This window comes from Mercenaria mercenaria, chromosome 4, assembly GCF_021730395.1.
Source record: "Mercenaria mercenaria strain notata chromosome 4, MADL_Memer_1, whole genome shotgun sequence".
NCBI classification, from domain to species: domain Eukaryota; kingdom Metazoa; phylum Mollusca; class Bivalvia; order Venerida; family Veneridae; genus Mercenaria; species Mercenaria mercenaria.
This window is the reverse complement of record NC_069364.1, coordinates 91489847-91508711: the sequence shown is the minus strand read 5'-3', so window position 1 is coordinate 91508711 and position 18865 is coordinate 91489847. Positions and strand designations below refer to the sequence as shown.

The 18865-nt window shown below is 35.3% G+C and overlaps 1 protein-coding gene across 1 annotated transcript; it reads left to right on the top strand.

The window, feature by feature from the left end:
- Positions 1-516: 516 nt before the first annotated feature.
- Positions 517-18578, top strand: LOC123552432 (uncharacterized). The gene is made up of 5 exons (XM_045342095.2): positions 517-723; positions 14690-14816; positions 15832-16035; positions 16768-17064; positions 17860-18578. Exons 2-5 carry the CDS (start codon positions 14699-14701, stop codon positions 17976-17978), a joined length of 738 nt encoding a protein of 245 aa, XP_045198030.2. The 5' UTR covers positions 517-723; positions 14690-14698; the 3' UTR covers positions 17979-18578.
- The last annotated feature ends 287 nt before the right edge of the window (positions 18579-18865 follow it).

Genomic DNA, 18865 nt, shown 5'->3' with positions numbered 1-18865 from the left:
CAGGTTAAGGATGCACGAAACCTCAGTCCTCATGTCCATCATGGTAGTTTTTTGCAGGACCTTGTAGATAGACAAAAGTAATTATCTCAAGAACAATTACTGACATACACTTTAGAATGTAGAAACAATCCTGACGATTTAATGACTCCTTCCGGCAGCAGTTACTAAGTTCTTACAGTTTAAAGGACCAGAATAATTCATGCAAAACAACTTTTATTTTGGGACTCAAAATGCTTTCTGCAGAATAAACTGTCCTCTCTTGTATAAGAACAGTTTACCATGTAACTTTATCATTCTTCGTATGTCATGCTTTTATCAGTAAAATTAAGTTATACCTTTTCGATTTATCATCTCATTATAATATAAGGTGACAGAATACATTCACAGGATAGAGATACCTATATTTATTTAGGTGGGTTAAATGCATATGTTTCGTCATCAAGTCTGCATGTGGTACAAAATGTACTAGTTTTGCTTTATCTTGAGATGATCAAACACAAAAAATGACATCAGCATGTAATTTTGGAATTTTTCGATGTGGTATTTAATCGTCACGAATATGTGCTACAGGCTATTACCAAAGGGCTGTGTTAAGCTTAAGCTGAAAAAGAACGTTTTTTAACTTGTTATTCATAGTATTGTCACATTAATTTTTTAGGTTTTAAACAATAAGAAAGCTATACCATAGATCAAACAATCTACAACTAGTTCGTCAAAGTGCAGGTACGTGATGGATTTACATATAATTCTCATTTTATCTCTTGGAAAACTATTGAAATTCGTACATTTGACCAGAATAAATATATGTTTCGTTTTATTTAGTACAGGTGTATTTTTACTTTTTATTAGAATAATTGCAGAAGCTGGAATAAGACCAATTTAAAAATATCTTTAGAGAGAAAAGTTACAGACATTACAAACATGTATTGATTATCGTTTTCATTCCATGCTCTTCATCTTGATGCTCTTAACCGGTTGTCTGAAATTGTAATATTAACACAAAACTGTACAAAATCACCTGAATCCGACATTTCAGTATTCACTTATAATGCTAATGACCTGAACTGTAAGCCAACAGTGGGAAAATTATTCAGGGCTAAAATTAGCTGTAACATTTACAGTTACATGTCTGTCTGTCTGTCTGTCTGTCTGTCTGTCCAAGGTGGTAAAAATGTTATCTACCAAAAGTAGGTAGGTTAATAATGGTAACAATATGGCCGTTGAAAGGAATTCGTGTAATGAAAGCATTTTTAAATGGAATATCTATTTAGTCGTTTACAATAAATACAAGGTTTTGCTAAAAAGTGCATGATTTTTACATTTTTAATCACTGTATACCGGCTTTGTGAATTGCATGCCGATGACCTCTGCTGAACGTACAGTACCATGTAGTAGGTCAGGTATGATAGGCAGTTCAGATTTTATCGTGGTCATCTGGTTTTGTGATCTGTTTTACTTTCCTCTTTTTATAAATGTTTGAATGTTAGAAAATTTTCACAATAAATTAAACAAAAATTGAGTAAGACTTCATTTAATTGCAAGGAAGTCTACGAAAATAATTTATTATGTAAATATATTTTATCAAGAACAAAACTGTACAAAATCACCTGAATCCGACATTTCAGTATTCACTTATAATGCTAATGACCTGAACTGTAAGCCAACAGTGGGAAAATTATTCAGGGCTAAAATTAGCTGTAACATTTACAGTAACATGTCTGTCTGTCTGTCTGTCTGTCTGTCCAAGGTGGTAAGAATGGTATCTAACAAAAGTAGGTAGGTTTATAATGGTAAAAGTATGGCCATTGAAAGGAATTCATGTAATGAAAGCATTTTCAAATGGAAAATCTATATAGTCATTTACAATAAATACAAGGTTTTGCAAAAGTGTGCATGACTTTTACATTTTAATCACTGTATACCGGCATTGTAAATGGCATGACAATGACCTCTGCTGAACGTACAGTACCATTTAGTAGGTCAGGTATGATAGGCAGTTCAGATTTTATCGTGGTCATCTGTTTTTGTGTTCTGTTTTACTTTCCTCTTTTTATAAATGTTTGAATGTTAGAAAATTTTCACAATAAATTAAACAAAAATTGAGTAAGACTTCATTTAATTGCAAGGAAGTCTACGAAAATAATTTATTATGTAAATATATGTTATCAAGAAAAGATTTTATTGCCGCTATTCATTCTTGTCGAAAGCAACTTCTACAACTGCATAATACAGTCGAAATTCATGTAAAGAACTCGTCGAAAGATTAGTTTAATCCGTAATACCATGAAACAAATGTGTATTAATAAATTAGTGCATTTACTAAAACATATATAGTGCACATATTAGCACTTTCTGCAGTCAGTCTTACTCGACAAAATGTTTTGTACGGAATGGTGTGCACCTGAATTAAATATATTTTATAAAATAAGCGTATCAAATTTTAAGTATACGAAGTGGAGTAAATAAACCCTCCTGCATTTTGCTGCCAATATAAATTGCAGTATTTTGAAAGGTGTCATAAAATGGCGATTTTAACTGATATCATATTTATTTACTCGTATTTATGTGCAACAATATTTGTAACATACATATAATAATGTAACATATTCATTTAACGAGAATAACGTTTGGGGGTGGGGTCATGCTAAGTTCATGATTTTGCAGATTATTAAAAATATGTAATGTTTTTTTTTTTATATTTTTCAATACCATATTTACTATTGTAAATGTACCTTACTTTCAATATTTTTATCTATCTATTTGTGCAAATATGTAAGCAAGGTAATACAATACTTTTTTTCTTAACATTTCCGCTCCGTTTGAAATCTTCAATTGGTTGTATGGTTCCTCAGATAACCTGACACGCTATAACTGGGATCAACTCGCCGTTCTTTGGGCAGAAAATGCAATAATAAAGCACTTAATTCTTATTTAACTTTATTTTAATTTCTACTTTGAACATCCGTCGAGGCTTGCTGTCTCTCAATCGGCAATGCTGAATGCACTACCGGAATCACATCAATAATTATGATTGCAATGTGACCATGCCGCCGAACCACATTGTAACAACATGAAACTGGACATAAATGTAATAATATAACTCAATATAAGTTCTCTCAGTGTAGAAAATTTTTTAATTTTGTGAGCATGGAATTGTAGTTTCAGTGAAAACGGCTATTTGGCAGGGATACTCATTCTCTGATTTTAACTTTTTTTTAACCCTTATCATGCTGGATACAATTGATTCTGCCTTTGCGACCAGTATGGATCAAGATCTGCACTGTTCGCCATTCAGTCAGTATCTTTTTGGTAAGCACCCCTTTTAACAGTTAATGGTACAGTCCAAATTGAAAGATGGACAAGTTCATTTTAGAAATTTAGCAGGGTAAGGTTTAAAGATGAAGAGGTCAAACCTGTTCCGATGGAACCCTTTATTAAATTGAATAAAACAAAATAGTAAAAATATAAAGGATATTTTTTTGTCTCAGTGTAAGATCAAAATATATTTCACAAGTGGCGTATATTATGGTGTTCACGAGTGGAATATATTTCGCTCCAACAGGTAAAGCAAACAATTCTTTTTGAATTTCATTTTTTGACTAAATTTTAATCTCTTAGCTGTGAAAATTATATTTGACATTTTTCACTGTGAAAATACCGAATATATTTCACTGTAATATTTCAATAATGAAAGGAAAAGCATGTGGAATGACGCGCAATGAAATCCACCGACACTTATTAAATTAGAAATAATCATTTTGTATACTAGTATATTTCGCTGTTGTCTAGTTGCATACATAATTATTTCAGTTTTAGACTGATTCATTTTCAGTTTAAAGGTTGTCATCCATATTATGATTTCATTGAGACAACTGTCGAGTTGTTGAAGAACAGTTGTCTCATTTTGAGAATTTCCCGCTTGAATTTTTAATGCAATCTTGTGGTCATCTGCGTATCCATAGATATTTCTGCACAACTCGGTTGAGAGCCGATATATACAGAGTAAAGATCACCGGTCGGGCACAAGAACCCTGTGGGACACCAAACTTCAGTGGCTCCGTGTCAGATGCTCAACTAAGACTTCCATTATTTTGTTCGTGAGATAAGATTCTATCCATTTCAGGGGAGTGCTATGTATACCAAATTCATCTTTAAGGATTTGAATCAGTATCGGGATATCGATGGTATCGAACGCTGGGCTCATGATTTTTATCTATGGTTTCCTAAAGATCGTTATACATTTTGACCATTGCTGTTTCAACCCCGTGATATTAGCTATAGGCACTTTGGTAAGCTGGGAGGAGATTGTTAGCTTCAATATGCTTATTGATTTGGTTTAGTGCAGGTTTTTCAAGAATTTTTGAGAGGAATGTTATGGCGATAGTTTTTCAGTTCAAGTGGGAGACCTTTCTTCTTCAACAAAGGTTTTATCACAGCACTTTTCCACTCCTCGGGAAACACACCAGATAGCAGTGATCGATTGACAATTTCTGTCACAACGGGAGCAAGTTGTGAAAAATGCTCCTTTAATATTTTAGTTGGAATCACAGCAAGTTCACATGTTGTAGATTTTGAATGCATATACAAGTTTCAAAATACCATTTTCGGAAAGTGGTTTCAAATTGAACGCAGTAAATGTATTCATAATCACAGGCGTATTCGAGTAGGAAGAATTACCATTGCTGGGTGTTTCAGTTGGTATATTGTCAAGATGATTTGTCAACTTGATTATTTTATCGGCAGAGTATCGTCGGAAGTCATTTGCCAAAGATACTGCACTTGTGTGTGATGGGAGCGGATTGTCCTTCGACCTTCCCAGTAAATCTGATGTAACAGCATATAGCTTTTTGATGTTTCCTTCTTCTTCTCCAATCCTGTTCTGGTAGTACTCATCCTTGGCCCTAGAAAGTTCAGCACTATATATGTTTCTTACACTACTATATACATTCTTTGATTGGTCAGATTTGTCATTCATAAAGATTTTCTCTATTGATCGTTTGTACTGTTTCAGCTGTTTCAGGTATCCTGAGTACCAAGGAACTGTCGGTATACAGAGAATAGTTCTTTCCTATAGAGGGACATGTTTCTGAACAATGTCTTACGTGATTCTTGTGAATTCAGACACAAGATCATTGACATGGCACGAGTTCACTACAATGTCGTTTAATTGTCCGAATTCTGCTTGTAATATCTCACTGGATACAGATTTCCAATTGCGAGATTTGATTTCTTTCCTGATCAAGGGAGGACGACACTGTTCAATGTTACAACTAACAAAGCAGTGGTCAGAGATGTAATAGTCTGACAAAGGTTCAGAGACATTCACACGTTTGTCTTCTAGCTTTTTCAAGAAATATAAATTTTATGCGTAGTAAAACGATAAGCTGGTCGGGGATTAAAAAAAAACAGCTTTTCGTTTCCAAAACAACCAATCCTTCAATCTGACTCCTGGTCTTCTAATGGTCATCATCGTCCGTGAAATATTTATCTCGTTTAAAGTCCCACAAAGTGACGCGAAATACTGGGGCCCTATCCCCGTGTTCAATAGGTTGCAAGTATGTAACCAGTCACAGCGTAAAATGTTTGTGTTAAGATTTTGCGGCCCGGGTCGTATTCTAGATGAAAGATGCATAATTCTGTAACTATAGATCACAAATTCTGTAAATTTCTTCGGGAGAGACCCCGGAATCCCTAAGTCATTTTCAAACTTCACATTCTACGCTCCTAATTTTATTCCATCATTGCATACAACGGATCACTAGATATGGAAGTAACTACTAAACCAGTAAAACCACCCGGATTAGTGCTTTATAAATACAGTTCAATAGATCAACAGGTTGGGTCAGTTTACGTTTCCACTCGAAATTCATGACAGAATCTCAAGAAAAAAAACGTTTTGGGTATCAGGTAGCACGAAGAATGGTACGACGACGTAAAGTAAATGTTTGATGACGATAAATTATTATAAACGGGTATGACGGCTGAACAAAAGTCCCACATTCTGTACAGTCATATTGTTAAGAAGAAAATAGATCTAAACCTAAAAATCATTTTACACAGTAGTCTTTGAAAACCCCTGAGTTTTGATTATACAGTGATGCTCAATTGTATAATTGACAGTAAATTGTTCTAATTCCACTGTTCATTCAAAAGTGCTCTCTTTTTGATAAAAACAATCATTCTCCAGAGTTTATCTGATTTATTTATAGGGTACAGTGGGTTTATTATATGGAAACAAGTATATTAAGAGACAACACAAAATAAAGTATGTTTCTTAAATTTTAAAAAGCAAATGTGTTCTGTTTAAAGGGTCATCAACTGGGGGTATTTCAGGCGTATTGCTAGAGACTGGTGACTTGGCTTTAGCATCTGATGTATGTGGGGTTATCTCTTTATGAGACTCGGAAGTTATAGGATCTGGTTGTGGTTTATTGAGTCTAGATGAAAATTGAAGATCTGATGTAATAGACTGTCTACTAACGGAAGACAATTAGACATATACCTTCGCAGAAACTTCCTATTACGGACTGTAACGCGGCCATATCCACCAACACGAATTACATCCAGATAAAACTGGCATGCCTCAACTACTTGACTAGTTTTGTCCCATTTTAAAGAATGTTTGGATTCTGACAATGTCTCGATAGTTATCACCCTTGTAATAGAAGAAATCGGCACAAATACACTAGCAGGAGTACAATGGTTGGTTCGGTGCCGTTGGGGGAGCATTAGGCTGAGATGGGGCCATTCGGTTATAGTGATTGCAGCTGTTCCTCAGCTGAATAATATCAGTTGTAATTCCAAGCCAAACACACTGAAGAATCCGCTCTTGGTACCATTGATGTAACTCTTTGATGAGCAGAGTGTAATGCATCCAGTACATCTTTTCTCAGGAATGGGGGAATCACTATTCTGTCTTTATAAATAACCAATCCATCAACTGTGGATAAATGCTGCTGAAACTGGTAATATTGACGAAGATTTACCGGTCATTGATCCTTAGAGTTTGGAAACTCGGATTCAATCTGCTGCACTAATTGATGCATTTTGTCGTCACTTGTTGTTACAACTTTATTTCTGTCCAAGGTTAGACGTTTCAGAGAAGTGATTGACTGTAAAGTAGTCGCATATAAAAGAAGACTCTATGGCCTGTCATTTGTTTTATAGTAATGTTCTTGATTCATCAAACTTATACAAGGGAAACTAGAAATGCCACAAGAACTAATTGCAGCCTCCATTATGTCGGCCTCCAAAACCATCGTTTCTGGCTCTCCTGTGAGGGAACACGAGACTGCATGGATGCTTCGATGTTTCGCCCTGGGACATGTAGCATCTTGAATCTATATCTTAGTGTTTTCTCTTTTAGGTTTCTAAGTCTAGCGTTCAGAATATCTTCAAGACAGCGATCTCCAAACAGCTTTAGCAAAGGCTTGTGATCCACCGCAAGGATAAGGTCATTACAACCACGACAAAATATCACGGCTAGAGCTTCACATATCGAGATTCAGTTGCACTCGTAAATCTACTAACAAGAAGTGTGATCATCCAATCATTACGACAGCAGAATGGTACCGTCTTGGGACATTCACAATGTTTTTGGAACAACCAGAGTCCAATGTCATTCTTCGATCAATCTGTAGCGAGGCATGCAGGTGTTGTCTTGTCGAATATTTTTACTCCCTATTCTATCTCATTAACAGTAAGGGTATATGATTCTTGAAAAAAGGATTCTAGGGTCATACTTGAACGGAGTACCAGGCTTCAGGAGTTGCCTGAATGGTTGCATTCTTTCAGTCATGCTGAAAGCGTATGAATCCGATTAATCATACCAAACCAAGATCTCATGTCGATGATATTCTTTGGTGTCGGAAAGTCCAAGATGGCTCTTAGATATCGACTACAAGGTTGAACACTATCCTTCGTGATTTCAAATCCAGCAAATGGCAAATACAAATTTGTCTGTATTTAAATTAATCCCATTTCTGTCGCAGATTACGTGCCAGTGACAAGCTTTCTTTAATGGCATTTGCCCAGACAAGAGTGTCATCAATACATTTTGTCTTGTTTGGTATGTCTGAGACTATCTCATTGAAACGTCTTGTGTATCCATCCCCGGATGCGATGTAACCTTGTGTTGCGGTACGGTATCTATATCTACCCCAAGGCGTTATAAACGTAGTAAGCTGCCTAACTTCTTCCCTAAATAGGCATTGAAAACTGTTTTCTTGGTACCCTGTGGTACAGATCGGGCTTGATAAATGAAAAGAGATTGACCATGATGTGTCTCTTTATGTGCATTTGCATTAAGAGCCTAGAAGTCAACTGTGCGGCGAGGTTTTTCATGTTTTTGGCACACACAACCATTCTGTGGCACCAAGTTACTGGTTCTGAACAAAATCTATGACACCTAGGTCCATCTTGGTCCAAGCAAGCTTAAACTTCATCCTGCCAGTGTAGTGGAACAGGTACCGGTCTGTGATGTGCGACAGGATTGGCATTAGCTTTATGGGTAGTCCAACCATGAGTGTGGGAGTTTGGTGGTCAGATGTGTTGACTGTGCTTGACCTATATCCGTCAAGTATGTACAGCTTCAGGTCTTCACAGTGCTCCTCCGTAGCAGGGAAAAGTAGCGATGTGGGCATTAAAGCTGGCATCTATCGTTTCGGACAGTTAAATTCAACATCATGACTGGATTGCTGGGTGGGCTGTGGTACGAGATTGTCAAGAGTATCTGCAGCATCTAAAGAGCTACAAAGTGCACCGATGGTCGGGAAGTGTTCTGTTACAATTTCAAGCGCAGTGCAAACCTCTGTACTCAAAAAATCTTGTCAGAGGTAACAGTCACATATTGGTGTGTTCCACAAAGTTCACCATCTGGATTCCCAGAAAATCGCAGGATAGCAGCATTCAATTTTCTGATGCTTTGCTGTTTGCTGTTTGCTGTATGCATCTTCATCGTTACAGGAATAAGATGTCACTCTGTGAGTCCCAGGTGTTGAATGGCTCTAATACCAACCAAGCAACTCTGGCATCCAGTGTCAGCCATAGCAGGAAATGTGGCTGTCTTGGGGGCGAATCTAAACATGGATTTATAACCCAAATTCTCATTATCTTAACTTACAGCCGTTGCTGTGATGTTGATGAATGGTTGAGGTTGAGAAGTCTTTCGAACCCAGTTGTCAGACAATGAATTATAAACATGGTGGTCTAAAGTAAACACTTTCTTATCAAAGTTCTGATCATAGGTCATAGCAGCACACAGAGAATCAAATACTGCACTTTCATATTATGTTGTAGATGGACTGTTTTTAGATTTGAGTCTATCCAACATGATGCAAATGTTTGCAAAATTTACAGGTCTGTCCATCGGCTGGACATTCTTTCTTATGTGTTTGAAGTAAAGCCCGAACACTCCATGTCCTTTACCACCACAGTAAGAGCACAGTTCAGATTTCTTTTCAATCTTCTTGTTTGTGACCTTATTTGTGTTATTGTCAAGGCTATAAGTGCTGCCTGCCCAGCGCCCTGACTGTCAAGTAGTTAGAGTAGTTAGGAAGCTTCGATGAACTTAAAAACTTCCTCGAGCTTCATGTCTTGGTTACTGTCGCCTAAGAGATCCTACTGAATTTCGGAATCGCACAGTCCACGAATTAGAACATCCCGTAACAGAGTAGTTGTCATCATTGGTGCAGTTAGAAATAGTCTGTCCACGTATTCAAACATCAAATGAACGGACAGTCTCATCTCGATCCGGAGTCATGTTGCTGAGGTTAACATGAGCCGCCATTGTGTTTTCTTCTCTCATAGCAAGAGTCCGGATAGATTTCAACACATCATCTTCTGATCTGTCAGCAAGCTGGTCGTGTTAGATCTCTACGAAATGTATCATCACAACATTCAAGAGGTTTGTTAACAAGTTCTTTTCCCGCAATTTTTGTGGCGTCCTCGTAATGTTTCTATTGAGACAGAAAGTATAACCATTTTTCACACGTACCTTCAGACGACACTGGAGGTCTTTTTACTTTTTCTACATTATTTGTCTTTACGACAGGCGGTGTGTTATGCACCATTGCACGTGTTTTCAGTATTGCTGCAACAATCGGAGCTTCAAGATCGCCCGTTTCAAATTCGCAGGGATGGGACATTAAACGTCACCATCGTGTGTGTTTTATATTGTCCCTTCAATGTTGTTGAGGATCAGTGTAATTCAGCTGGACATCACCATCAGAAATTAATAGGAACACTACAGTTTTCAGACATCTTTGTTAACATCTAAAATGATGGAGATCTGAAAATATAGTTTAAAGAAAGATGAAACAAATACGAATGACTTAACCAGTGGTATACATATTTGTGTTTGTTTATTATCATTGTTTATGATATCATATACATGTATAATATTCTCTACTTTTTGGGGCGTGATCGCTGATAAGACTGGTTGATACAATCATTTGATATTCTTTATAGACTGAATTATTGTCATTTTTGTAGATTAGTTGTTTCTCTTCTAATAAGTCACTATGCGCAATGTCATATATCTTCTGTTGTTTTTTTTTTTTTTTCTCAGTTTAGAGATTTATCAATTTTATTCATAGATGTTCATAGATGTTTTAGAATAACAACTTTTCCTTTATCATTTTCAAATATAAATAACAATGTCAAGGTAAAATGATATACTTTACTCTCATAGTTAAAAGAAGAAGAAAACGCAGCATGTCCAATTAGGACACTTGTCTTTTCTAATCCAAACAAAGTGCGAGAAATGACATCAGCATATAACTTGTATACATCTTGTGGCAGTCTATAAAATACGCTTTTTGATATATGTGTTTTAATATATTATTGTTTGAATCATAGGAAATGAAGTAATATTTTGTGTATTTAATTTTTTAAAGCAAAGCAAAGTGATTTAATCGTTTTATAATTAAATCTCAACAATGAATGTCGCTGTAATGGATAATCAGTTAGAAATATGTACTATTGCGGCAGTAGAATTTTAAAACAGCCATCATAGAGCAGCCAGGTCTTTCTATTTCAGTTTCTTTATGTTGTGGGCATATTTATTGGTCTCTGAGTTTGAGGTGTTCTGTGCTTCCTGGAAATCTTTCCTAACTTTTTATTCATGAAGGCGTCGCTGACGTTGACTGCACAGCATACCTCTTACTTAAATAAACGAAAAACAATACACTTAATGTTTTCTTCAGTATTTAAGACATGGATTTTGCTCATGAATTGTTGAATTCGATACATCTTGATTGAATATGAAATTTTAACAGCGATTTTCGGTAGTCACCGTTTAATATTTAATCAAGCAGTAAAACGAATTCAACAAATCATGAGCACCATCCATATCTTAAATACTAAAAAACATATTATTTTAATTCATCAGTCCCGAGAAAAAACAAGAATATCAATAAAACCGAAAAAGTGGAAACTTCGCAGGTCGCTCAACACGACAAATACGAAAATGTTGCAGGCTCGTATTGGTACTGTCCACGCCCTCTAGACCCGGGTTGAGCAGAACTCAACATTTACGCATGCTAAAAGTACAAAAAGCAATTTAGAGACATCCGCAGATGTATTCAAACGGCGGTGAACAAGGAACCTTCAATGATACACGGGTTGTGGCGTGTAATGCCATGTAAAGCGGCGTTTGGTCCCCAGATGAAGTAATAGGTTTGCCCTAAACGAGAAAACAATGGGCAGAACTAAACAAACTGGAATTTGGAAAGGGGATCTGAGGTTATGGAGCCTGCATATCACAGGAACTGTCAAAAGACAAAATTAAAAAGCAGGCACCATATCCATGGGGTGATTATACAATACCCAAGGCTATGAAAGCGGAAGTATTGGAACCACCCCGGCCGAAACGGTCATGCTGAGAAACTTAACAGTACCAATAACACAACATAAAAGTCGTGCTGAACGATCTGAGAAGATCGAAATATAACATAAGGATACTTTCCGATCACGGCGTACAAATTGCTATTAATTATTTGTCGAGTTTGCGATCGTATTTTTCCCGGGATTAAAGAATTATAAATACTTCTTTTCCCTGTGACTTACCATGTATTTAAAATAACGAGAAAAATACGAAAACAAATTTTTGAAATCATCTCCCGTTTTTAAAGATAAAATATAGTCTCCTAGCTCTTTGTAAATACCGTTCTCAGTATTCTTATTGATTACCGGACCCCTAGCCACCTCCATAAATAAATGATCATAGCATTACCATATTGCATACAAAAAATAAGACGTGTGAAATGTGAAGTTCACATTTCTCACTTCTCATTTCATATTTTCTATGTTTCAAAGTGTATAATAAGAAATGAGAATTAAGAAATGTGAAATTCACATTTCTCACTTCACACTTCTCAATTTTTGTAACAAAAATAGAGAAATGAGAACTGTGAAAATGTGTAATTCACATTTCTCACTTCTCATTTCATAGTTTCTATATGTTTCATAGCATATAATACGAAATTGGAAATGGTTAAAAGTTAGACGTGTAAAAGAACTGAAAATGTAGTTTTAACTGCTTTATGATTTATGACAACGTGTGTCGGGACGGCTACAGAAATGTAGTTGAGGTCCATAATTAAACAAAAATGGAATAAGGTAATTGTGACTCCGTAAATCTTACCAAGTTTCTCTTTCGTGAATTTTCTTTATGTTCGTGAAGAAATAGCCAACACATTGTTGACACTGACTCTAAACGCAGGTATTTCGTAGTAAAAGAAGGTATGGATTATCTTAGGTAAAAAGCTTTGGAATAAAAAAATCGATCATTACTTCACCATTTGTCTTAAGAAATCTATTGTTTATTTCGATTTATAAAAATGCAGTGAAAACTGAAATTTATAAGTAATAAAACAAAAATGTTAAATATACTTACAATAATGAGATACAAAATAATGCAGGAAATAATGTAAACATCACCCCCAAAAATCAACATTATAATAGTAATAGAGTTTGATTGAAAAGTTACAAAATCTCCTAAGAATTTTCAAAGGAACATGTTCTCTCTGCCAAAACTGGTAATAGGTTTCTGTCCAATTCCTTTATCACAGTAATTGTATATTATTCATGTAATGACTTGAACAAATAGAATATTTTTAAACTGGTAAGTCCTTTCTGATTGTTTGGAGGCAAGGAGGCAGGCTTTTTTTCTGTATTTTTTTTAAATTACTGACGCAAATATTCAAAAATAAATTAGCAGAATTATTCCTTAAAATGGGGATTTTAACAGCATTGTTTTTTTCTACAATTAAGATTTTTTTCGTACTCTACGAGAATGAAGAACTTTAGTCTCTAATATAAATAAAAGCAGAAAGAACACAGGTCACCGCACTCATTTTTTTTTAAAGGTCATTTTCTTCACCCGCTGTTTAAATATTTCTGAAAATAAGTAAAATTGAAAAATGTGGGTACTTTATAAAACATGTACTATACCACTTTATGTTATCAGGACTTCAGGTCTTACAGGTTACTATGAATTCAAGGTGATATCAGTATTATATAAGCATAAAAGTAACTAACAATTCTCTGTCATTTTTACATGTTGAGATAATTACCTCACCCCCTTTTTTCAATAAAAGAAAGGAATTTAAATCTACAAAAAAAAATTCCGATGGTAAGATTTCAAATATATTTTCCTGCTTTAATGACACACAAAAATGCGCTTCAAAATGGAAAGAAAAAAGGGCACAGAGCATCTAAGAGATGTATTTAAAAATGTTTTAATTTATATTTCCTGGATAACATAAAGTGCTATGTTGAAAACTTTTATTTCAACTCTAGCTAATTACAATATATATCAGTCGGAAGAACATCAGAACCGAACCTGATCTACTTAAATAGATATTTGAAATTCTGACCCCTAACCCTGTCGTGCATCTCACATCTGATTAAGGAAAATGCCGGCCAAAAATACGGGTAAATGTTTTTTCAGCACTTATTTTCGGCATAAATTTTGATAGAAAGAGATATTCAAAGGAATATTCTTCAAAATGGCAGATATCTCGTACATCCTTAAGTCATTAATATTTAAGATTGGTCAAAAAGATAGCCGCAAGAGGAGTGGTCATTTTTTTCTCCGTTTGTGCATAATAGTTACAATGTACTTTTTAAACAGTATAGTCAAAAGTGCTGGCCAAGCTCTAAATATTCTCCGCTGCCCCTCTAACTAGATAGTAGGGAAAATACACGTTTTTTGTGTATTAATGTCTGCAGAAGCCCGCTGTCAATCTGCGCAGAAATACATATACGTCCCTGGGAAAGCATTTCAAAAATAAAAATCATGTATTAACAGCACGTGAATTGCCTTGTATGCACACAATTTTTCTCCCGTTAATACATGGGCGGATCCAGTAAAAAAGTATTTTTTTACCAGAAAGAATGTTCAGGTATTCCGACTCAGCGAGTTGAACTGAGCCGCAAGATATGTTCTCTATGTACAAAAGGGAAACTTTACATATATTATTGTCAGAAATTATCTTTCCCTATTTTAAAACAAAATTTCACATAGACAGCTTATTAAAGAGTTACTTGAATCATACTCGTTCATATATGTTTTACAAAGTGCGAAATATCAGCTGTGTTCTTACTGCAATAAGCATTCCAGTGAAGACGTTTGTAACAGCATGAAAGCCATAACATGACTAACACAGAAACTTCATATTTTTATTAGATAGAGTAAATGGAACAGTGGAAGCTGATGAATCCTCCAGATGGTTATGACTTTAATAATCTTGTTGAAGACTTTCGTGATGCAATGGATGGAAACGACGTAAGAAGAGTGAAAAGGCGTTTTAGAGGTAAGGCCCCATCAAGCGAAAAAATACTAATACCTGTTTTTGTGTTTACTGTTTCGTGAGTAAGGAGAGTAAGTGTATTTATATTATCTTGCATTTGGGAATATGGTTGAGGATAAAAAGTGAGGTCGGCCACAGGCAAACCAATTTTAACTCCAAATGGTATTTTCACTGGCACCAGACCAGAATGAAAATGTCACTGTACATGTTATACTCTACCTAGATATACTAAAAGAACCACGGTCATGAGTGGGAAAATATACTTACCATTTCAATCGAATGTTTTCATCTAAAACGTGAAGTTCGGTAAATGAGTACTATGCATATAGAACAAGTGGTGATTTATCCTTAATCGTGCACCAGTCACATCGTCTCAATATTTCATATCGTAGACAGGTTCTTATAGTATACCCAGAGGTAGGGTATAACATGTACGGTGGCATTTTCTTTGATCTGGTGTCAGTGGGTATTTTTGCAACTGACCGTTCCAAGGTTGTGCCCTGCTTATCTCTACTTTTCGTGTATGTCTTTTTGTTTCTTTCGTGTATATTTTATTCATTGCATTCAATTATGTTTATGAGTACAAGTGATTCATCGTTGTCCAAGTGTTAAAATTTACGCACCCTTTTCTATGTTGAATTAAGTTAAGGTGACTGTGTTCTCTGAGTATGCCTTTTCCTGTTGAACTTTCATTATTGGTTATTTCCGAATGCTTTTACTTTTAGATATAGATCTATGGGTATTTACGATCGTACATAAGAAAGACAAGGCAGTATTTAAAATGGTGCATACGGCACGTTACGGCATTAATCGATGGCTGATCAAATCATACCAAAAATAGAGAAACTGATTCACATTTTGCCATATGGAAATCGCATATATTTTCCATTCCTTTCCATGTGTAGTATATAAATTATCATATTCCAAAGTTATTGTTCAAAACACGCCACAAGTTTCTATGTTATGATAGTAATGTTATGGTTAGTATAAGATCAATACTTTTGTTATTTTTTTATAGAAATATTACCCGAGGAAGTAGAAACTAGTGAACAACTAGTAGACAGTCTTGTACAGAATCGTTATATTTCTGACCGCAATATCGTTTACTTGCAACAGATAGTGCGGGTCCTGAATAAAAGGCACTTACTGATAAAAACTATTGAGTATGCAGATAAACAGAGACAAAAAGTACTGCATTTTCGTGTATCGTCAACACAGACACGTAAGTTCACTTTTGTGTATATATATTCCATGAGATTATTTCAAAAGGAACAAGAGCACCGCAATGCGGAGCAATACACGCCCGAAGGAATGACCTTTGGCCCCTAAGTGTGACCGTGACCTGAAAGCGAGTCATCCGAAACATGAGCTCTGCACGGCGTCTTGATGTGGTGAACATTTATGCCAAGTTTCTTTAAAATCCTTCAAGCAGTTCAAGAGTTACAGAGCGGACACGAAACAAAGTCATATGACCTTTGACCCCTAAGTGTGACCTTGACCTTCAAGCGAGCCATCGAAAACATGCGCTCTGCATGTCGTCACGATGTTGTGAACATTTGTATCAAGTTTCGTCGAAATCCTTCAAGGGGTTCAAGAGTTACAGAGCGGGTACGAAATTGCTAACGGACTGACGGACAGACGGACACCGCCGTCATAACATAAAACGCCCCCTTCGGGCGTATAAAAATGGAGACAGTAACTTCATGTAATAAGTTGTTGTTTTAATAACCAACTATTAAATATGAATAGCGTCCGTTTCCATTTTATTGTTATAACACGTTTTACTACGTAATAGCGTCCGTATCCATTTTATTGTTATAACACGTTTTACTACGTAATAGCGTCCGTATCCATTTTATTGTTATAACACGTTTTACTACGTAATAGCGTCCGTTTCCTTTTTATTGTTATTACACATGTTACTACAAAATGGTGATATTTCTGACCTTTTCAGGGCCTGGGTATACGCTTATTAAGATCCATATTGAAGGTCACATGTGTCATACAGAAGAAGATGTTCAGAATATACGGCAAAATATTTCTAACATAGTTCTTGTACCTCTTGAAGACATTTCTGTGATCAGCATCGAAACAACCAATAGCCTCCTGATTACATTCATGCTTCCAGAATTGTACGCGGAAGTTCTGCACGCATTTCTTGATACGAAGAAATTTCATTTATTTCAACCGCTTATTCGGCTAGGAGTAGATGAGATAATAGTATCTGGTGTATCCTACAATATCAAGCTAGGTAAATAGAAGTATTAATTGGTACCCCTTGTTTTATTTGATATAAAGAATTATTTCGCCGGAACCAGTTAAGATAAAAAGAAAACTGTTTTGTCAGCTGGCAGTGTATTACTGAGGACAGAAGCTAGCAGGTAACTGTAAGATGAAATGATTTTTCTGAGCACAGTTAAAATGTTTTACCTTATTTTCAGTAGCATCAATGTGTGCACTATACAGTTCAATGTGTTTGCTTTCCTTGGCCCTATGTCGTTTGTTCATATCGTTTGATATGACGAATATTTAAAAGAAAAAATATATTTCTGTTGTATTGATAGTTCACCAGCACATTTCCTTACTGTTTTTGCAACATTTTCCATAGAATAATTAATGAGTTTTCAAAAACAAGAGAATATTTATTGCCTTAAACCAATGTTTTGTTCAACAAGTCTAAAAGAGAAACTTACATGTAATAAAGATTATAGATTTTATTAATACTGTTAACAAGATGTACTTATAATTCCTAATAAGTTTCCATATGTGTATGCTTACACGAACATGCACATGTTGTTGAGGATTTCAAATCAGTATGTTTTCTTCGATAATGCGTTATTGTTTTGAATCTTTTCTGATTTGGTAAATATGACGTTTTTAGAAATATAGACTTTCAGGACAAAAATATTACTAACGTTATTTACGTACACCATTAATATTGTATCAAATTTCGTGTGAAAGTAGCTTGAATCCAATTCTTGTCCAGTCCCTAAGCATTACATTTACCTGTTAGCTTAAACCAATTGCAACATGTTTACAACTTCAGGTCAAACACCAATTGATTCGTGGTATCGGAAGATTATGACAATATTTAACGAGATTTTTACATATCCTTTCAACATGCAGACGAGAAAAAGAATCTTGCAGTCAGGACAACGATCTTAGAATTTAGAAATCATTGCTAAACAAGAGTTCATATACATGACTAGATGTAGACAGCATTGAGAGTAAAGGATTAGATAAAAAGCTGAACCCTTATGCCAATGACTCTCAAGACGATTATTGTTGAAATACCCTAAATACTTAGTAACAGATATTTAATATCATTATCAAACGCCGAATTAAATTGCTTTTGACATTCTTTAGGTAGAATCTATGCATTAGTAAAGATGAGGTCGCCAGAGAAATATAACCCAGAAATTTCAATAAACCGAGGACACTGTAGACGTATGAGTCCGCCACAACTGAAAACAAAATGTAATAATTATGACTTGTTGTCTGCAAGACTTATACAACAAGGACGATAAACTAACTAAATCCAAACTTTTAACATATATTTCAAATAATAACATATACATGAAACAATTATATACAGATGCGCAGGCTGGTCTGGATCCTTGCTCGTCGCAAACCCACTATGTTGGTTTTCTCATGGCACGGCTCATTTATGCATTAAGTTGCTTATTACATAGTCCCATACATAAATCTCCAGTCAATTTGTGTTATAATACCTATCTATGTTTGATACATCCTATATGGGCTAAAGCAAACCATGTCTTTAAAAGTTAATTTTTTATGTAAAAACATATATTGAATGGCTTGCCAATAGTCAATAAACAGGAGTAGTCAATGAAATTGACTGCCGGTCTGAATAGGTTAGTTCGCGGCCATGTAGGAATTCCCCATATATCCGCGAAATATCTAAGAAAAAAAGGTTTGTGGTGAAAATGGAAGAACAGAAGTAGGTCAAAGATGTCAAATGAATTTTCCTCTCCAAGTGTGTTTTAAGTAGGAAAGAATATCAAACGTATATCACATGCACTAATTTTACA

Bases quoted from the DNA above. Each gene is read 5' to 3' on its own strand.
- LOC123552432 (XM_045342095.2), top strand. From the start codon at position 14,699: ATGGAACAGTGGAAGCTGATGAATCCTCCAGATGGTTATGACTTTAAT. The intron at 14,817-15,831 runs GTAAGGCCCCAT...ATTTTTTTATAG, and splicing joins AGTGAAAAGGCGTTTTAGAG to AAATATTACCCGAGGAAGTA. The intron at 17,065-17,859 runs GTAAATAGAAGT...TTACAACTTCAG, and splicing joins ATCCTACAATATCAAGCTAG to GTCAAACACCAATTGATTCG.